Genomic DNA, 21,430 nt, shown 5'->3' on the forward strand with positions numbered 1-21,430 from the left:
ACAGCCAAAAACATATTTGGATTTCTTAGCAAAGAGCTGATGTTTAAGAAACACTTCCAAAATAGCTCTCAAATGAATTAAATGATCATGTAAATTCTTGCTAAAGACTAAAATGTCATCAAAAGACACTAAAACAAAGTGTCTCAAGAATGGCTTGAATACATCATATATTAGGGCTTGAAATGTAGAAGGTGCATTAGTTAAACCAAAGGGCATAACCAAGAACTCATAGTGACCCTCAGGAGTATGAAAAGCTGTCTTATGCACATCATCATCTTTCATTCTAATTTGGTGATAATCAGACCTTAGATCTAGTTTAGAAAAGATACTAGCCCCATGGAGTTCATCAAGCAATTCATCACAACAGGGATGGGGAACTTATCTTTCACAGTAGCCTTATTGAGAGAGCTATAGTCTATGCACATTCGCCAACAACCATCTGTTTCTAACTAACAAAACAGGTGATGAAAAAGGACTTTGGCTAAGCCTAATTAGGCCTACTTCTAATAGTTCCTTCATAATTTTTTCAATCTTAGATTTCTGATAATAAGGGTATGTGTATGGTCTTTTACAAACTAGTTGAGCTGCTTCCTTGAGTGTAATGCCATGTTCATGACCTCGGATGGGGTGGTAGACCTACTGGAACTTCAAAAACATCACCAAACTCATTAAGCAAATCTTACAAAGCTGCTAAAGCTGACCTAGAGCTGTTGCTGCCCCTGAATCAGGTTTGGAGATTTGCAAGATTAAACCCTTTTTAACAGTATTTTTAAACATCTCCTCACTTCCCAAAATGGAAGACCCAAATGGTAATAACCCTTGTAGCCACACCAATTTTTGCAGGTACCAAAACTTCATAGTCATCAATTTGAAATCCCATGAGATTTCCCCCAAAGTGCTCAACTATTGAGTCCCCAACACCACATCACAACCCCCCAAGGAAAGAACATTCAAGTCAACAAAAAATTGATGACCTTGAATCCATAAGGATACACTAGGACAGACACTTTAGTTTTAATCATAGCTCCATTAGCCACCTTCACTTCCATTATTTAAGAAGTATCTATTTGCAATTTCAGAGTCAACACCATAGAAAGATCAAGAAAATTATATGTACTCCTTGAATCAATGAGGGAAACTAACCCCAATTATCTAATCTTGCTTCTAACCTTCATTGTATTTGGTGAAGGACTACCCACTAAAGCATAGAGGGTAATTTCAGCTTCTAAGGCATTATTTCCCAATTCTTGCCCCACTTGAACCTCCACTTCATTGTCATCGAATTCTAACAACTTAACTTGAGATGACGGCTCATCAGCAAGAGGAAAGCCTTCTCACAAAAACACCTTTGCTCCACTTTTGCAATGATGACCAGCCTAGTACTTCTCATCACAATTAAAGCAGAGACCTTGTTTCCTTCTTTCATCGATTTGAGTAGGTGTCAACCTCGTTAGTGGCAACCTCATTTTTTGCTCTCCCTTCAAATCTAGCTTAGGAGGTGCTCCAAGAATGGAAGGTTTGACAACTTCTTGAAAGGATTTAGATCCTTTTTTGGAGCTGAGTAAGTATTCCTCCTGAATTTTAGCCAAGCCAAAAGCTACATTCAAGGATTGAGGGGCAAACATCCTTATTGATAATCTCACTTCATCCTTGAGCCCACTCAAGAAACAGCAAAGTTTGTGATACTTAGAGAGACCTTTAATTTTGCTTGAGAGAGCTTCAAATTGACTTTTGTAAGCAAACACACTAGTTGTCTGCTTCAATCTTGTAATGCCTCCATCGGATCATCATAAGCAGTGCTTCCAAACCTCACTTGCAATGCTTGAATGAAAGCTAACCAATCCCCAAACAGACCTGCTTCTTCTCCATCTTGAAACCATATCAAAGCTTCTCCTTTAATTTGGAATGTAGCCATTAAAAGCTTTTCGGGATCAGGGGTTTTGTAGTACCTGAAGTACCGATTTGCTTTATACACCCAAGCTGCATGTTCCTCTCCTCAAAACTTAGGAAATTCCAACTTGATAGATTTTGGAAATGTCAATGCCAAAGTATTGTTTGAGGGATGGATTTCATTAGATCGTGGTGTTTGCACTAAGGATTTCTTTGAATCAAAATTAGACACTTCTGCAGAATCACACCAAGTTGCTGTTGAACTTCTTGGAAATGCTAGCTATGTAATTCCATCATTTGATGGATCTCATGGTGAATTTCTTGAATATCATGGGTATGGTAATTTGAGGTTTTCTTGAGTGAAGCAATGCTGTCATTGATAAGTATTGTTGATCTGGTTTCAGCCATTAGTGCCCAAGATGAACTACTCTGATACCAAATGTTAAGCTTCTAGGTGGGAATTAATGGTGGAATAGGGAATTATGAGTGGTTGCTTCGAGGGAACTAGTCCTCCTTAAGATAGAGAAGAGATAGAGAGAAGAATTAGAGAATAAGAACAATGAAACTTCTATTATTTCTATTATGAATCTGATGTACAAGATACAAGTCCTTTAATAGCTAATTCTATAGCTTTTGGCAGTTACTTTTAGTTAGTTATTATAACTAACCAACCTAACTAACTTCCCTTAACCACATCCTAACTATACCAGCTTATCTATACAACAAATCCTAATCAGTTACAATCAATCCAATAGCTTGTTACTAACCCAATTACAACGTCTATACAGAATCTCGACAGTATATATATCTATATACACACACACACACACATATATATGAGAAAAGTGAACAATTGCCCAAAGGGCATTTGCTAATGGACAATTTTTTTACTAAAATAGTTAATTAACAAATACTCTAAGGGTACTCATTAATCGGATTTTTTTTTCTTCTTCAAAATTCTCCCTCCACATGGGTACTAAATTGGTTATATGCCAGCCTTCAATTCTTCAAACCCTCTAAACTTTATGTAATATATGGCATACACATTCTACGCATATCTTAGTGGAATGATTTTCTTGGACTATAGGATGACCTATATAGAAGGTAATAAATTTGGGAGCTTAATCAAGTTTTTTTTTTTATACTAAATAAATAAGGGTATCTATATCTCTTTTAGCACTTAATTATTCCCTTAGATATATGTACTTTTCGTCTCACACACATAGTTATTACATAGAGGGTGGTCCTAGTGGGTTTTAGTAAGCTCAATTGGTAAAATTCCCGATGGTTGAATAAGAGATCTAGGGTTTAATCCCCGCCTATACCATAAACCAATTGATGTCTTGGTCTAATGATAAAGAACTATCATCAGGAGTGGAAGCCATAGGTTGAAACTCTCTCTCTCTCTCTCTCTCTCTCAAAAAAAAAAAAAAAAAAAGTGGGTGGTCCCGAGATGGCATTGGAGGTTTCAACCTAAGACCTTATGAAACCTTAGGAACTACTTAGTCAATACTTTGAGGTTAAAGCTTAATTGAGTTTTGAAAGCCAATGGGAAATTGCCCTTCAATTTACTAAAAACTTCCAACTGTTTTTTAGTAAACCTTTATTGTATTGCAAAAAGGTCTATACATAAGTTCAAATCTAAACATGGTTCATTGTTCCAAAATCAGTAGTGTTCCAATTTGATTGTTTATGAAGGCCTCGCATATAAAAATGAAAAATCAAATGACAGCAAATTGCAAGGCAAGTGGTCGTGTGTAATTGCACTTTTTAGCGAACAATAATAAGACCATTGCGTGCCATATTATATAAGGATTACATCCTTCATAGTTCATAGTACCCACACATTTCATAGAAAATAAAAGTAATTGTATACCATCTCAAAACACCATAGTTTTTAAGTTTGAGCAGGATTGTCGGTAATAGCTGCTACATTTCTCGCTTGCTTAACAGATATTTTACAAAGCGTCGGACCGGGTTATAATCGATGCGGGAGTTAATGAGGTTGTACCAGTGCAATAATTATCTCGTGCATAGAATATGTGTATTCTTGCTCTCATTGTGTGTAGAACTCACAATCGTGTATAACCCCACACTATGCATAGGTTTGAGAAGATGCTTTCCGGTACCAACAGCTGTTTGGAAGACACCTTCAGAGCTGAACAATTTGCAAAAACATGGCCCCAGGTGAATGAAGTGCTAATTGAATCACGTTGCTTTGGAGATCAGATATCAGAGTGCAGAGTCAGGCTTGCCTGTTGCCCATGGACCTACCTCATGTGCACAAGTAGCCATTTGCTGCAAGATACCAACTTTTACGAATAAACCAATTACTAAGGACATCAAACAGGTGCCCCAGCAATTACAGATCGACTTCGACATGGTTTAAGATTTTAAGTTTTCAAAGAATTGTGAGAGATTGCTATGCATGAGATAAACCTTTACATGTCAACCAGTGCCATGATTGCAAGACCACCTTGAATCTAATCCAAGAGCAAACAAAGAATGATTTCAGTTGACCCAATCAGATTCTTCCACATGAAAGAATTGGGACGTAATGATGTAGAAGTTTTGAAAGACCAACTCAAATATACTTGCAATGATGTTACCATAAATTTTGAAAGACCAACTCAAATATACAGTTAATCACGTGACTTGTTTAATAATTTAATGAGTTGCATGATTATAATAGTAGAAGGAAAACTTTGTATTTCTAGAAAAGGGACCCTTCAGCTTAAGGTGAAATGAACCACATGCACCACAATAGCTAATCGTTTCTAATGTAATACGCAATGTAAACTACTAAATCTAAAAGTCACCTTAGAGAAGAATGACATGCACTAGGATGAAGCCCATGATGGACCAAGGCACACTTGTCGTTGCAATCAAGCGATGCACCACGGTTCGAGACCTTGAGACCATCCAAGCCTACATGATCCGAACCAATTTTACACAAGATAGCTTCTTGCTTAGCAAATTGATTGAGTCTTATGCCATCACTTTACCTATTAGACAGATTGCACACGCCTATAAACTATTTTCATGGACCCACCAGCCCAACCTCTTCATGTGGAACACCATCATCAGAGGCTACTCCATAAATGACTCGTCATCGCTCAAGGCCATCGCTCTTTACAAAGACATGCACCTCAGTGGCATTTCATCAAACAGTTTCACTTTCGGGTTTGTTCTCAAGGCGTGTTGTAATTTACCAAGACTTGAAGAGGGCAAAATGCTCCATTCACAGGTCTTGAAAATGGGTTTAGACTACGAAACCCATGTGGTTAACGGTCTGATCAAACTGTATACCACGTGCGGGCGCGTTGACGAAGCACACGACCTGTTCGACGAAATGCCTGAACGAGACTTAGTTTCGTGGAGCACTATGGTTTCTGGGTACGTGCAAAATGGGTGTTCTAATGAGGCTTTGGTTTTGTTTAAACAGATGCAAGCACAAAACGTGAAAGCTGATGAATTTACTTTAGCTAGTGTTGTTGGGGCTTGTGGAGATATGGGTGCTCTTGATTTGGGCAAATGGGTGCATTCTTATATTGATAAAGAAGGCATTGATATTGATATTGTTTTGGGAACTTCACTGGTGGACATGTACTCGAAATGTGGGAGTTTGGATAATGCAATTAGGGTCTTTGAAGGCATGTCTAAGAGGGATGTCATGGCTTGGTCTACCATGATTGGAGGTTGTGCCATACACGGGTTTGGCGAGAAAGCTTTAAAAGTGTTTCATGCCATGAAAAGTGCCAATGTAAGACCCAATTCTGTTACTTTCACTAGTGTGTTGTGTGCATGTAGCCACTCTGGCTTGGTCGAGGAAGGCCGTCAATATTTCAATAGCATGTCTTTGGAGTATGGAATCACTCCCCAAATTGAGCATTATGGATGCATGGTTGATCTATTTTGTCGTGCAGGACTTGTGCTTCGAGCACATAAGTTTATTCAAAAGATGCCCATTAAGCCTAATGCCGTTCTCTGGCGAACATTGCTTGGTGCATGCAAGACTCATGGATATAAAGAACTCAGTGAGAGTATAACTAGAGAGGTGCTTGAGCTAGAGCCTCATAGTGCTGAGAATTATGTGCTTGTGTCCAATGTTTATGCTTCTCTAGGTAGATGGTCAAGTGTGAGCAAGGTTAGGAGCCAAATGAAACACAAGAAAGCTAAGAAACAACATGGTTGGAGCTCTATAGAGATGGGTTTCGTTGTGCACCAGTTTGTGATGGGAGACGAATTACATCCTGAAATCAGACAGATATATCCAATGCTCGATCAAATGGCTAAAAAGTTGAAGCAAGAGGGACATGTAGCTACAACAATTGATGTCTTGCATGATATAGACGAAGAAGAAAAAGAGCATGCATTAGGTTTTCATAGTGAGAGGCTGGCTATTGCTTATGGATTACTTCGCTTATCAAAGGACTCACCAATTAGGATAGTGAAAAATCTTAGAGTGTGTGCTGACTGTCATTCAGTCATAAAGTTGATTTCTAGTGTCTATAAGCGAGACATAATTGTAAGAGATCGAATTCGTTTCCACCACTTCAGAGAGGGGAAGTGTTCCTGCAATGATTACTGGTAATTAGATCGAATGCTTGTTCAACTTCTAATATTTCTACACTGGAGACTGGACATACCAACACAAATATTATTGCTGTTGTAAACCTCTTGTTAAGCTGTATATCAAAACAAGCAATTTCAAATTTTCACTGTCCTGAGACTAATGTGGTTTTCTTCTCCTTTTCGTTCTTACATTTCCTTCTTACCTTTTTCTCTCAGTCCTCAAAAAATTCCTTCCCACATACGGTTCTAGTTGGGTATTTCATATTTGATTTGAATGAAAAATGCTCGTTACTGAAATAATATTCATATTAAAGACTACTCTTAAGATATTTGGGAACTGCGCATTCAAATTAAATAAGAAGACATTTAAACAAAACAAAAGGACACAAATAATAATCCAGCAAATAAACCTGAACATCCACTAACATTGCAAATGATTATGTTCAAGTTCCAAAGACATAGAAGGGGGTTGTACCCAATTTGTAGGCAGCACTACTTTCCAATTTATGGAGAGTTGCTTTTGGTGGAAGGCGCATTTGCCATTGCACAGAGGGATAATCCTCATAGTGGAAACTGGAAACATAGTGCAACTTGCAAGATGCTTGATTATTTGAGAGAAAATGGATAGTTAGATACTGCAGATTTGATCATAGAAAAAAGAAAATATTTCTAATGAATTTGTAACATATACAGTAACTTGACTGCTTTAAAACCGAATGATTAAAAAAAAACAGTTAAAACGCTAAATGCATTATATAGTTAGGTGTGTCCAAGAACCATGATAGCCAATAGTTTAGTTCTTCCCCCTTTGTTTTGAATTGGTGCTATTGGATCATGTTGTAACCACCAATTTGCAGAAGTGAAGTTAAGTCAGACATGATTTGAAATGTCTAGTTAGTAATGAATAAGCTCAGTCCAACACAAGTAAGATAGAATCCATCCAGAGCATGCAGAAGTACATTCAAGTAGGAATAATACCAGTAAGAACGCAGCACAAACTCGCACTCAATGTCAGGAATCTTTTGCTGCAGATCCTGTAAATTTATCTACAGTTGACAAAATGCTGATCACAAAATTTCTGCTCCAAACCCATTCATCACACGAAGATTTCCTCATAAAGAGCAGTTTAGACAATAAGTATAGAAAGACCCCAGTCCTTTGGTGGGGCACCTGGTGAAATAAGACCGTAGATCATCAATGTAAATATAAATGATTCTACAAATTGAATAAGCTACCCCGAGAATGACCTATTTACTAATTCTGAAAAGTTGATTTAAAGATTTAATCTAGCACAATTAAAATCAGCTACTTAAGAGTGCTGGCTTAGTTGGTAAAGTCTCTTGGCTTTGTAGAAGAGACCTCAGATCTAATCTCACCTTCACAACAACGCCCTTCCCCAAACCACCATCACCAATCCCACATCATTCCAATATCATGCACACAATTCATAGTTTTAAGTATTCCTAACACTGAGTAACGAGAAGCAAAAACTTTCAGATTAAAAGGTACAATTGCAACCCAGTCATTCAGACAACATCACTTGCCCAGCTTGGTTCAAGGATTTCATTTTGTTGGGCTTGTCACAGATAAGTTGGTATAAGATTTCTGATTAGAGATCGATTTAAGTGAAAGCATGCAAAGACATGAAAACAAGTTTCAGAAAGTTAATCTCAAGGTTGTAACATTTCATTATAAACACTGAAACTTGGTACATGTATGGTATACTTCCATACAGATGACAACTTACATAAATTGAACCTATATACACCAAAGCATAAACTTGCCACTACAGTTGAAAAGGCTAATTATATGCAGAACAAACAAAAACATGAGGACTCTGAGTAACTCTTGCTATTTCAAATCATGAAATAAACAAAGCACAAACTTGACATGAACCACATGAAGAACACTCATACAAAGAGTACTCTTATTAGAGAAACTCTTGTTATTTCCAACAATGAAATGATTTTGAGTAATTAATCTGACACTAATCCAAAGGAGCTTTTTCTAAGATTTCCCTCAGATTCCTGAAGCCAATTGAGCATGCTAGAATCATGAGCTCCCTGCCTAGTGCCATGCAGAGGGATTCAGTTCCCACATCCAGCTTGAGCTGAGAAAAGGAAAAACAATATAATTTGCATTACATTCCACTTTAATGAACTAATGCCTTTGGCTAATTAAAGAAAGCAACCTAAAATACATTCAATAGCAATAAATTTAGAAATCCAGGACTCAGTTTCTTAATGCAATACAACCTAATAAGGTGGGCAGCGTTAATGGTACAGTTACATGAGGTGTACTTCATATTTTTTTGGGGTCAGTGTCTACCCTTACTATATAGTGTTGTTACTTTTGACCCATCAAAATCCTCCATTAAAGCCATTGGAATACAAGACCAAAGTCCCTCACACACACATATCTCCTTCCTCACTGCCATCAATTTGGCACTCACATCCCCCGGCATACCATCATCTTTGCTCTAAATTTTTCTAGTTTGAACTTGATAAAAATTCATGCTCTTAAAAATGACAATCAATTGATAAAATTCTAAGATTATACACAATCGCAGTCATTGCAAAAGCATTGGTAAATCAACCGCAATTGAGTGCACAGCTCAAATGCATATATTCTACACAAAACCATTCATAAATAAATAGCTTAAATGCATTATATTATCCTAAAACTCTAAAATCCATAACTGACAGTATCCATTTTATGATTCCACAATCCAAATTATAAGCCATAATAAATAGGCCATCAACATTCTAAACAATTACAAACTTTCACCAAGTATAACAACCAAGCTTATAAGTTAACATATATAAACATGTGTGAAGCAATACTACCTCAAAATTCCTCAACCTATACACACCTCAATGTCATTCCACACACCCCACCAACATAAACTTTAATCAATCACAATCTTATAATATAGTTACTACACACAATATTACATAAACCTTAAACGCTGTGTCAACTTTTAAACATAACACCATATTATATTATTGATGTGACACCAATCAAATTCATTTCGGTCCTCAGTGGATACCTTAAATATCACACCTCAACGGCCACGCAATGCACGATCGAGGATCCACCGGGGACGGTTCTCACCTTCTCAACCCACCCAATCTCCCCCCACAACTCTCCACTCTCCCTCATCTCCACACCAATCTCTGCACACCAAATTTCCATCTCTTTCTTTCCATTCCCCTTCCCCTTCTCCTCCCAAAGTACAACCAACTTCCCTCCCAAATTTGCCATCGTGGCACCGCAAAGAAACCTCGGAAGACCGCCCTCCAACCCCTGAACCTCCCTCCACGCGCCCTCCCGCGCGTGAAACCCACGAATCTTCCCCAAATAATCATAACAATACAAAACCCCGCCCACCACACACGCTCTCCCCCTCCACCCAAAGTCCAATTCTCCCTCCACGCGCCCCCACGCGCTTTCTCTCGCGTCGTAAACAATCCCCCCTCTATCCGCCATGGCGTAAACCTTCCCATCCATCACCGCACTCGCGTGCATCCACTTGTCCCGGATCAGAACCGGACTCTCGACCCGTTCCCATTTCTGGACCTTCGGGTCAAACCGCTCGGCCCAGTGGGCGGACTTGGCCCGGGAATCAGTAACGCACCCACCCATGACGTAGATGTTTTCATCCACAACACCCGCAGCGGAAAACTCGCGGGCGACCCGCATGTTGGGGCCGGGTCGCCACGTGTGGAAACGACAATCTAGAATCCAAACATGGGATGTCGGAACATCGTTGGTGGAGCCACCAATTACATAGATAGAGGGACCCAGTGAGGCGATTGAGCAGCCAACAGTGGAAGTAGAGGGGATGGGTGGGATTGGGAAGAGGGAGTGAGAGGAATTGGAATTGGAGCTGAGGGTGAACCAGAGGAGAGAAGAGGAGAGAGAGGAGCGTAGAGAGAGGTAGAGGAGGGGCTGAGAGGAGTGGAGGAGGAGAGATCGGGTGGTGAAGAAGAGAGGAGAGGAGAGGAGGGAGTGGATGGGTTTTGAGACTAGGGACAGTGTTGGGTGGTGCCACCGGGGTATTCGAGCTAGGATGTTCAAGCCCACGTCGTCTGGGAGTGATGGAATTAAGGGTTGTTGTTGTTGTTGTTGTTGTTGGGACTCGGTGGCGCTCGCGGTGGCGGTGGCGGTGGCGGTGGCGCTCGCGGTGGACATAGGTTGTCGCAGAGTCTGTGTCGATGGGAGAAATGTTGTTGGGGGTGGACGTATCTGTTTTGGCATGAGGGACTTTGTTTTTTTGGGCTATTAAGAAAAGAAAATTGTTTTGTTTGTTGTGCTAATCTGGGCCCGATATATAATTACTAATTTGTGGATTTAGTCCGAATATTGAGGCCCAATATTGTCTTCAGCTTGCTTCTGACTTTTAGGAAACGTTTTTGTGGAATGGGCTTTTCAATGGAATAGGGTACTGGACTTCTTTAGTTTCAAAATTACATATATTGGGGGCTAAAGTTGTGTCAAATATGAAATACTCTCTGGATTTCTCTATAAGTATTTAATATGATTATTATAATAAAAGTGGTAGAAAGATTTTGACTAGATTGATCCTACCTATGTAGCCATTTTAGAACATCTCCGACATGCTCTTCAAATTTTTGTACTGCTTGGAGATTGATTGGAGATTATTTAGAAATTGAACAGTTCATTTTATCTTTTATCTACCTACTTTTTTAAATATATTTTTTAACAAACTCTTATCCAATTTAAATATTATTTTTTTATTCTTTCTTTAATATTTCTTTTTCAATCTTTTCCATTCATCTCATTTTAATGAGAAGTACTACGTTCTTAACATTTTACAATATTTTCATAATAAATCATATGTGGTAAGTTATTACTAATTTTAATTTGAACACATCACTTAAATATTTTTTTTCATCAGTATTAGTTAATAACAACCCACCACTTAAGATTTATTATGAAAATATTGTAGTGACATTTCTCAATTTTAATTTCTTATTCTTTATTTTATTTTTCCCTTATCTTTTTTTTTTATCCACACATTTCTTTTCTTTTTCTTTTTTCCTCTTTTTTTTTTCTCCTCTACACCTTTCCCTTATCTCTATCTTCACTTTTCTTTTTTCTTTTGTTCTCTAGCACTTCGTCTGAGCTCTCTTCACTTTACTTTTTTTTCTTTTCTTCTCTTCGTCTACGCTCTCTTCACTTTTCTTTTTTCTTTTTTCTTTTCTTCTCTTCATCTACTCTAGAGCATTCAAGAAGCTCTCTCTTTCTTTCTCTCTTTCACACAAACAAATTCTCTCTCATACACACATAGATCATCGGCAGAGAAGTGGAGATCGGCATTCTACACAGATTGGTGTTCTACATATTTTTTTTTTGTTCTGGTTTGATAAGTCTTATTTTATTATTCAAATTTCATTAGACTTATGAGAAATATTGTTTTTGTGTTTCAAATCTTTTGATTAGATTTTGTGTTTTTGTTTTGATTGTGGTATGTTTTAGTTTGTAACCGTTGAGATAGAGAAGCAAGAGAGAGTGAAGAACGAAAGAGAAAAAGAACGAGAGAGAAAGAATTATTTTTTTATTCACCGAATATTGTTTTGAGGAGTTACAGTAATTATTACAATGCTCTACATGCTAGAAAGCTACTGTAGCAAATCTTTAAAAAAAATTTGGAGATGAGGAGGCTGATAAAGGAGTTTTTTTTTTTTTTTTTTTTTTTTTTTTGTAGGTTTGCTCGACTTTAAAGAGCGTATTGGCAATGCTCTTAGACTGCTCACAATCGAAAAATTGCTGTATCATCGAAGGGACGTAACATGCTCCCTTGCAATAAATGTTCTGAGGACTTGTACAAGTGCATGTTACATCCCTTTGTTAACACACACCTCTATATATAAATATATAAATAATTATTTTTTTTGAGATGCGAGCCATCTTTTATCATGAAATTGACTTTGAAAAATTGACTTCGTCAAAACAAAGGTGCTCCAAATTAATCTTCTGCGCCATATAATAATAATAATAATAATAATAATAATAATATAATAGTGGAGGCACTGAAAAATGATAACAAAAGCATATGAAAGTGATCTCCTGCAATGCATCATGTTACAACAGAGCTTCTAATCATAGAAACAAAGCAGTACTCTACTCACACGGAGGAATATTAACACTTTATTTTTAGCTAATATTATTAGCACTTCTATGCTTACTTTATTTTCGGCCTAGTAATATTTCAATGTTTTTGAAAGAATTAACCCTTTTGTATTTTTGTTAATTTTGTTTTTAGGTGGGAGAGAGAAAGCATGTAATCATTGTTCGCGAAAATGATCAAAGAACTTCTCAATGAATACATAATTCATCATAATAATATGTGTTCATAATCTTCATTGCGTCAATGACATAATTAATGAAATTTACACCCGATCAATGTCTCTCTCACATACTCTCTCTCTCTCTATCAATTGCACATTAAATTCAAACCATCACAACTCTCAAAGCGTTACTTAAAACCGCAAACGTTACCCTCTCTCACACATCTCTATCAAAAAATGTGCTCGCCGTTTTCAGCTTAAAAATCTATGGTCTAATTAAATGCTCTCTCTGAACAAAATTAACATACCCTCTTGTCCCATCGAAAAAAAAAAAAAGAAAAAAGAAGAAAAACATACCCTCTTGAATTGCCATATCGTCTAGCTCAAAATCATAATAAATAAATAAATAAAGAAGAAAAATTGCCATAACGTTGTTACTCATTAATCATTATTCATCAACCCCCACCACACACACACATTCCCTAACTCACTCTTCTCTCTCATACCATTTCTGCCCTGCCCCACGTGAAACTCTCCCCCCTCCTCTCATTTTTTTTTTTTTTTAATTTAATAATTGTCACAAATTTTTTATTCTTCTATTAAATCCCTCCTCCTCTATATAGTGAGATCTCACCCCACCCACCAATCCCCCAATCACATATTATTACACTCTCAAGTCTCAACAAACGCCCTTTAGCTCTCTCTCTCTCTCTCTCTCAAAGATCACATTTTTCCTTCAAAAAGGAAAAATGGAGTTGGGTTTAGTCACAAAAGACACAACCTGGTGGGTTTTTACTCTCCCAGCTTTCCTTGGCTCCAAAACCCTTCTCGATGGCTATGTTTTGGTTGCAATCTTTATGGCCTTTGTGTCTCTCTCTCTTCTCACTTGGGCCTTTGCCAGTGGTGGAATTGCATGGAAAAATGGTAGGAACCAAAAAGGTCCTGTTCCAATCTCTGGGCCTAGAGGCTTACCTTTATTTGGTAGCCTATTCACTCTAAGCCGTGGCTTAGCTCACCGTTCCTTGGCCGCCATGGCTTGGAGCCGAGCTACTACCACTCAGCTCATGGCTTTTAGCCTCGGCTCCACGCCAGTTGTTGTGGCTTCAGACCCTTTCACTGCCAAAGAAATCTTAACCTCTCCCAACTTCGCTGACAGACCCATCAAACAGTCGGCTAAGAGCCTCATGTTTAGCCGAGCCATCGGCTTCGCCCCAAACGGCACCTACTGGCGCCTCTTGAGAAAAATCGCTTCCTCACACCTCTTCGCACCTCGGCGCATCTTAGCCCACGAACCTAAACGCCAGCTAGAGTGCGCCGCCATGTTGAGCAAAATAGAAACCGAGCAGAAACTCAGCGGCACCGTCTTGCTGCGTAAGCACCTCCAAGCTGCCTCGTTGAACAACATCATGGGAAGCGTGTTCGGCAAGAGATACGACACGGACACGGCGCAAGATAGCGAAGAACTCGACGAGCTCAAAGACATGGTTCAGGAAGGTTTTGAGCTTTTGGGTGCTTTCAACTGGTCTGATTACCTTCCATGGCTGAGTTATTTCTATGATCCATTTCGTATAACGGAACGCTGTTCTAGACTCGTTCCCCGAGTCAGAAAACTCGTCCGAGACATCATTGAGGAACACCGCGCCGCTGGGCCTAGAAGTCTCTCCGATAACGCTGATTTCGTTGATGTTTTGCTCTCTTTGGATGGTGAAGAGAAGCTTCAAGAGGATGACATGGTTGCTGTATTATGGGTATCTAAAAATTACAACTTTTTTTTTTTTTTTTGAATATAAAAAATTTTCTTCTAGCTAGGTTTTCTGAGTCAACTCACTGGTCAACTCAAGTATTGAGTTCTATGTTATTGTGCAGGAAATGATATTTAGAGGGACTGATACGACGGCGTTGTTAACCGAGTGGGTAATGGCCGAGTTGATTTTACACCCAGAAGTGCAAGAAGAGCTTTACCAGGAGATTGACAACGCGGTGGGGAATAAAACGGTGACAGATGCTGACGTTGCGGGACTACCTTATTTACAATCCGTGGTGAAAGAGACTCTCCGGGTTCACCCACCCGGCCCATTACTCTCATGGGCTCGATTGTCCACGTCGGATGTCCAGCTCAGCAACGGGATGCTGATTCCCGCCAAAACAACAGCGATGGTGAACATGTGGGCCATCACGCATGACCCGAAAGTGTGGGAGGACCCACTCGAGTTCAAGCCCGAGAGGTTTTTGGAGGCTGACGTGGACGTCAGGGGTTGTGATCTGAGGCTTGCACCCTTTGGAGCTGGCCGTAGGGTTTGCCCAGGCAAGAACCTTGGGTTAGTCACTGTGAACCTTTGGGTGGCTAAGCTGGTCCAAGGTTTCACTTGGGTTCAAGATGGGTCCAATCCAGTTGATCTCAGTGAGGTTCTCAAACTGTCTTGTGAGATGAAGTACCCTCTACATGCTATTGCTCTGCCAAGGACTAGTCGTATCTGAGTAAGGCTAGTGCCACACATTTTGGAACGACAAATACCACAATTCGCCATCTTGCCACATGGCGAGTTGTGGTTGGGAGAGGGTTGATGGCGGATCCATGTCTCCTCCATCCACAATGTGACTCTAGACTTATTCGTAGTATCTAGGTCTTTTTCTTTTTCTTTTTTTAGGGTATGATGTATAATAATAATTAATTATTATTATTATTATTATTATTAACGGCTGACTCTGGATTTTATTAGCCAGTATTAGGAATGTTGTGATTCATGGATGTTTAAAACTTTTTCCAAGTACTCCTTAATTAATAGACTATGGTTTAGTTATCAAACCTGTTTGATATGTGCTTGATGAATAAGTTATAAATTAGATAATTTTTCAATTTTGTTTTTTGGCTAAATGAAAAAAGAAGGTATTTAATTGTAGAGAGGTGCTACGTCCACAACATTTTTACAATATTTTTACAACAAATTATAGGTGGTTAGTTGTTATTGGTTCAAATTTGAACCTAACACTAAAATTACTTTTTTGCCCTAACAATAACAACCAGTAACATCTTGCCACTTAAGATTTGTTGTAAAAATGTTGTGAGAATGTTGTAGACATATCATTTCTCTTCATTGTATGATCAGTTGTAAAAATCCTAATCGAATTGTGTATGGTTATGGTAGTTTCTTACACGGTTCTCTCACAGGGTAGTTGAATCATGACTCGTAAGTGTGTTTTTAAAAAAAAGCAAAAATTCGTTAGAGTCATGGTAGTTCTTACTGTTAACCTAAATCAACTCATGTTCTGTTGCAGATATTACCTATGTCGTTATAACGATTATTATACACTACATTACTATTACATTGATTTCGTGGACTTCTTTTCTTTATGGTGAATCAGTGGGCGTGCAATTAGAGATGTTACACTTTATTACTTTAAGCATAGATGGTGTACTCTTTAGATGGTATAAAAATTATATATTATTTGAGAAATACTCTCCCATAACAATGAGTTTAAGCACACAATATTTTCGCAAATAGTGAAATAATTTATTGTGATTAGCGTATGATAAAAAATGTGTCAGTAATGTTCCCAAAACCCAAATGAATGTGATGTTGGTCCAATTACAAATGACCATGTGAACAATTGTGAAAAATTTTGTGGCCCTAGCATTATTTTTTATGAAATGTTGATGACTCTATGTGAGCTTAGTTTTTTGTTGGAAGTAGTATATATTTTAAAATGTCCTTATTGGTGAAAGTTGAAAAGAAATTAATTAATTTATATGAGTTCTAGTTAGCTTAACTAGTGTAATTGATTTTCTCAACAAAAAAAAAAAAACTAGTGTAATTGAATAAGAGATGTTTGGTTCAAACCAGACCTACTCGAAGAACCAATTGATGACTTAGCTTGAAAATAAAAAACAATTATCATAGAATAGACATAAATTAAAACTATATCATATCTATCAAAAATAAAATAATAATAATTAATTAACTTATAACAACAAGTAATCATATTTTATGACATACATTAACTACATATACTCTGAGGGCGTTTGGTTTCAACGTCCACGTCCTGCGTTTACGTTTTTTTTTTTTTTTTTCAGCGTGTCTGTCACTGTTCATTGGCCATGAACAGTGATTTTAGGTCAATGAACAGTACTTTTTTGGCATGAACAGTACTTTTTACACATTTAAAAATTATTTTGCTACAGTGTTTTCAGTTTTCAGTTTTCAGCAATAAGTTCTATCCAAACAGACTCTCTCATAACTATTGTTTGTAATACAACAATGTAGTTCAATGCATTCAAGAAATCACAATGGCGACTCAAGGTGATGCTACATGCAAAAAAAAAAAGAAGCCAAGGACAAAGAAAAGTGCTAGGGACAAAAAAAATCACAAAATTATAGCCACAACTCGTCATGTGACAAGTTGTGGCAAGTTGTGATTGGTGAAGGTTGGATGGTCCATACATTCACCATTCTCAACTCACCATGTAGCTAATTGTGACAAAAATTGTGGTATTTTTTATGTCTCTAGCATTGGTCAAGGGAAATTAAGAATCGTATAGCGATATTTGTTTAGAGCATTAGTATTAGTGGTGCCAAAAATATAGCAATTTGACACTACAAAAAGTTACTTTATCTATTTTACTATCTCACTTTTAAAAAAATCAAACATAAGTGGTTTTATTTTAACATTCAACACAACAAAATAATATAAATAACACAACGTAATAATATATCTACTGCAATAAACAATAGTCATACAATATAGCTTACTTTATCTATTTTACTATCTCACTTTAAAAAAATCCTATATAAGTGGTTTTATTTTAGCACTCAACACAATAAAATAATATAAATAATACAACGTAATAATATATCTACTACAATAAATAATAGCCATGCAATATAGCCTTTGCTGCATTAGCCTTTTGTTCCACTTTTTATTATTATATTTAGTTACTAAATTTAGCATTTTACCTTTTTTAATATTTTAAATTACTACTATTATCATTATTTAATTGAGCATTAGAACAATGCCACAATAAATAAAAGCAGATTTATAATTAAATAATTTTGAGCATAACACCAAACCAACACAAATTACATGAGGAGAACTTAGAGTTTGAATTTTATTTAAGAAGATGAGCAAAATATTAAATAACAAAATTGTATTATTATTTTAAATATATATATAATTTATATCTTAAATATATGTGTATTAAATATAGATAAGTTGGGTCAGATTAGACAAATTTGTGAATCTTATGATCTGAATCCAACCCAATCCATTATTTAAAAAAAAAAAATCAACGACCTAATCCAATTCACCAAACTCTAAAAATCAGCTCAATTGAAATAAGTTAGAGCATCCACATCAGTATATGCAAAAAAAATTTCATTTTGCACATTTAAAACCTACTTTTTCTATTTTACACACCTATTTTTACAAAAACATCTACATCAGTTTGTCTATTATACACATTTATTCAAATAAAATATTCATTTTTTTAATACTGTGAACAGTAACCTTGAGAGTGAGGTGAGAAAGGAAATGTGAAAAACAGAGTGAGGAGAGAGAAAAAAGAATAAAAAAATTATTTACACGGTGAACAATAACCGTGTATGTATACATAGTTATTATTCATTTACAAGACTATTGTATATATTTAGATATTTTTACAAAGATTGAGATGGAAAATTTTTGAATTAAAATATATAAAATTGAGCATTTTTTATATTTTAGATGGCTATCTACGAACTGTGTAATTACTCTTAATTTGCTACAGGTTGACTGTGCACTTCTAATCAATAATAACGTAATATCTCAACGTAAAAGAAATTATGAAAAATGTTGGGAAGGAGACTTTATTGAAGGAATACTGGAATAGTGTTTATTTTTGGTGAATTTGGAACATTATGAAGCAAGGCGTGCAGAGATTCTGACAAGAAAGTGTACGCACATGTCCCCAGAATTTGTGAAAATTGTTTTTGAATAATTGTTATGGGCACTAATACTGCTCCTTTTGCTGCAGTGAACATGAACATGTCTCACTTTGCACACTTTTTTTTTTTTTGGTAAAGAGAAAAATGCATTAACCAAGAATTAAGGGAGGGGATTAGAGCCGTTAACAAGCCGAACTTTGTCGAGTAGTACTTATTTAAACTTAACTTGTCAAAAAAAATCAAAAGATTGAGCTTGACTTGAGCTTGTGACAAGCCTAAAACTAGTGTTTGAGCTTGAGCTCGAGCTCAAGCTCGTGGGAAAGTAAAAAAACTTGAGTTTGGCTTGGCTTGACTTGATTAATTAGTCAAACCAAACTCAAGCTTAATATCAAGCTCAAACTCGAGCTCAAGTCAAATTTTTGAGCTTGAGATCTAAAAAAATTACATTATTAAATGCTTAAATTTCTAAAATTAAGAAAAAAAAAAAAAAATAGTATACTCATTTTATTATGCATCTAGTCCTACTTATGATTAGCCATTATTCAAATTAATAATTTACATAATTAAATTCATTTATTCATCATTCCTTGTCTACAGGTTCAACAATTGTTCAAAATACAATTTTTACATTCACGTTAGATGGTGAAAGACTAGAAAAATACCTATTTGTAACTATATGAATGAGAAAATACTAACATGTTTCATAATTTTACTTTAGATGATTGATAGGAAAGGATCATATGTAACCTACTTAATTAATTAAGTATTTTTAAATGTAACTATAGTCTAAAGTGGTTCTTGATCAGTTTAAAGGAAGGAAAAAATTAAGGTAATATTGGTAATGGTCTCATGTTGGCAATATCATTATTAAGATATGTGCAATGAGTATATTTAGCTAACACATATAAACTTATAAATGAGTCTATACTTGAATTGTTGTGTATCAAGCCTAATAGTTCACGAGCTTGTTTGTGAACAAATTTTTTTGCTTGGGCTTAGCTTGTTTATTAAACGAGTCTAAAACTAAGGCTCAAATTTGACTTATTTATAAATAAACAAACCTGAACAAGTTTTTTATCGAGCCAAGCCCGAGTTGTTCATGATCGGCTTAGTTCATTTACAGCTCTAGAAGGGACGTTTAATGATGGTTCTATTATGATACAGACCCTCTTTGTCCAAGCTTAAAAGCTCTCAAAGATCCACAGGCAAATTATTATGCAACACAAAGTTCCTATCTTGCTTAGTTCCTAATCGGGCTAAGAAGTCAACATACATATTTGCTTCACGAAAGCAATGAGCAATCAACAAGAGGCATGGCACACATATTAGCATTAGATGGATTGGAAAGGTGCTGAACATCTGCACTAGCATCAAGATGAATCTCAACAGCAGTCAAATGCATGTCATGGCAGAGAGTTAATTCGTCTCTAAGAGCCCAAAGCTCAGCTATAAAGCTATTAGAGCACCCAATCCTCCTAGAAAAGCCACCCAACCACTCTCCCTTGTCATTCCTGATGAGTCCGCCACACCCAGCTCGACTTGGGTTGCCTAAAGCTGCTCCATCAGTATTCAATCGAGCCCACCCCGCTTGAGGCTTCTCCCACCTTATGCGCACAATCTTCCTGCAACTTGATGTCTTAGCATTTAATTCACAATGTTGGAATTCTAAGGCACAGAACAACGCCTCTTTATGGACATTAGATTTAGCACACTGATTCCTAAAAACAATATCATTCCTATGCTTCCACAACAGCCAAATAGTAAAAGAAAATAGAATTTTCCAAGGGGACTGCTCTCTCAATCTGCAAGTATTATCCTTGCAATCTTTTTCCAACCAAGGTATGAGATTTCCCTCATAAAAGGAGCTAACTGGACTGATTCCCAACATCTCCCAAGTCTATCTTGAAGTCACACAGTCCTTTAACCTATGCAGTATTTATTTGGGCTCTCTTTGGCATAAAGGGCAGGTATCGGACTCACCAATGCACCTCTTGATAACGCATTCTCCCACCCCGATGCTGTTATGTAAGCATTGCCAAATGAAGGTCTTGACCCAAGGAATAGTATCCAGTTTCCAAACCCAACTCCCATTGAAAACTTCTTCAGCCGACTCACCTCCCATTGCTAAAGCATCAAAATCTCCCCGATTGGCCCCTGCCCAAATCAGCCTATCCTCACCTTGAATAACTCTCACAGCAAAAGGAATAGAATTGATCTCAATGAGGACTTGGTTAGGAATGGGAAAAGATATGCTTGACCAATCCCACCCATTAATACCAAACACATCCTTGACTTGTAAGGCTTCATCCTCAGCATTGAGAGGGCCTTGAATGAGTGACCTTAAGTTTCCATGGGGTAGCTAATTGTCATGCCAAAGACTCAAATTACTGCTTCTCCCCGATATCCAATGGATCCCTTTATGAAAAACCTCTCCCCCCCAACTTCATAGCCTTCCAAGTTCTAGAGCATGGTAGCCTATCACAATTTCTAGCATGTAACCTTCGGAATGAGCAGTATTTGCTATTAAGGACTTTAACCCACAACTCATCTTTTTCCAACCAAAACCTCCAAACTAATTTGGCCAATAAAGCTTGATTCCTACCCTTAGTAGATTGGATACCAAGACCCCCTTTTGCTTTTGGTTTTGTGACTTTATGCCACCCTACCCATTGCATAACATATGCGGGTATAGTAATGGTGGAAGCTTAGATGAGAATAGCCCTACCGGCCAAG

At 37.1% G+C, this 21,430-nt stretch overlaps 3 protein-coding genes across 3 annotated transcripts; 2 read left to right on the forward strand and 1 right to left on the reverse strand.

The window, feature by feature from the left end:
- Window positions 1-4,747: 4,747 nt before the first annotated feature.
- LOC142625234 (pentatricopeptide repeat-containing protein At4g21065-like) lies at window positions 4,748-8,218 on the forward strand. Its single transcript, XM_075798924.1, has one exon. The coding sequence runs from the start codon at window positions 4,748-4,750 to the stop codon at window positions 6,482-6,484; it is 1,737 nt and encodes a 578-aa protein (XP_075655039.1). The 3' UTR covers window positions 6,485-8,218.
- Window positions 8,126-10,757, reverse strand: LOC142625757 (F-box/kelch-repeat protein SKIP6). The gene is made up of 2 exons (XM_075799469.1): window positions 9,515-10,757; window positions 8,126-8,575 (listed from the first exon to the last, which is right to left on the reverse strand). Exon 1 carries the CDS (start codon window positions 10,723-10,725, stop codon window positions 9,523-9,525), a length of 1,203 nt encoding a protein of 400 aa, XP_075655584.1. The 5' UTR covers window positions 10,726-10,757; the 3' UTR covers window positions 8,126-8,575; window positions 9,515-9,522.
- A 2,657-nt stretch (window positions 10,758-13,414) lies between these two features.
- LOC142625990 (cytochrome P450 78A7-like) lies at window positions 13,415-15,585 on the forward strand. Its single transcript, XM_075799747.1, has 2 exons — window positions 13,415-14,527; window positions 14,646-15,585. The coding sequence occupies exons 1-2, from the start codon at window positions 13,529-13,531 to the stop codon at window positions 15,255-15,257; spliced, it is 1,611 nt and encodes a 536-aa protein (XP_075655862.1). The 5' UTR covers window positions 13,415-13,528; the 3' UTR covers window positions 15,258-15,585.
- Window positions 15,586-21,430: the final 5,845 nt, after the last annotated feature.

This window comes from Castanea sativa, chromosome 2 (genome assembly GCF_040712315.1).
Source record: "Castanea sativa cultivar Marrone di Chiusa Pesio chromosome 2, ASM4071231v1".
NCBI classification, from domain to species: domain Eukaryota; kingdom Viridiplantae; phylum Streptophyta; class Magnoliopsida; order Fagales; family Fagaceae; genus Castanea; species Castanea sativa.

Bases quoted from the DNA above. Each gene is read 5' to 3' on its own strand.
- LOC142625234 (XM_075798924.1), top strand. From the start codon at position 4,748: ATGGACCAAGGCACACTTGTCGTTGCAATCAAGCGATGCACCACGGTT.
- LOC142625757 (XM_075799469.1), bottom strand. From the start codon at position 10,725: ATGCCAAAACAGATACGTCCACCCCCAACAACATTTCTCCCATCGACA.
- LOC142625990 (XM_075799747.1), top strand. From the start codon at position 13,529: ATGGAGTTGGGTTTAGTCACAAAAGACACAACCTGGTGGGTTTTTACT. The intron at 14,528-14,645 runs GTATCTAAAAAT...GTTATTGTGCAG, and splicing joins ACATGGTTGCTGTATTATGG to GAAATGATATTTAGAGGGAC.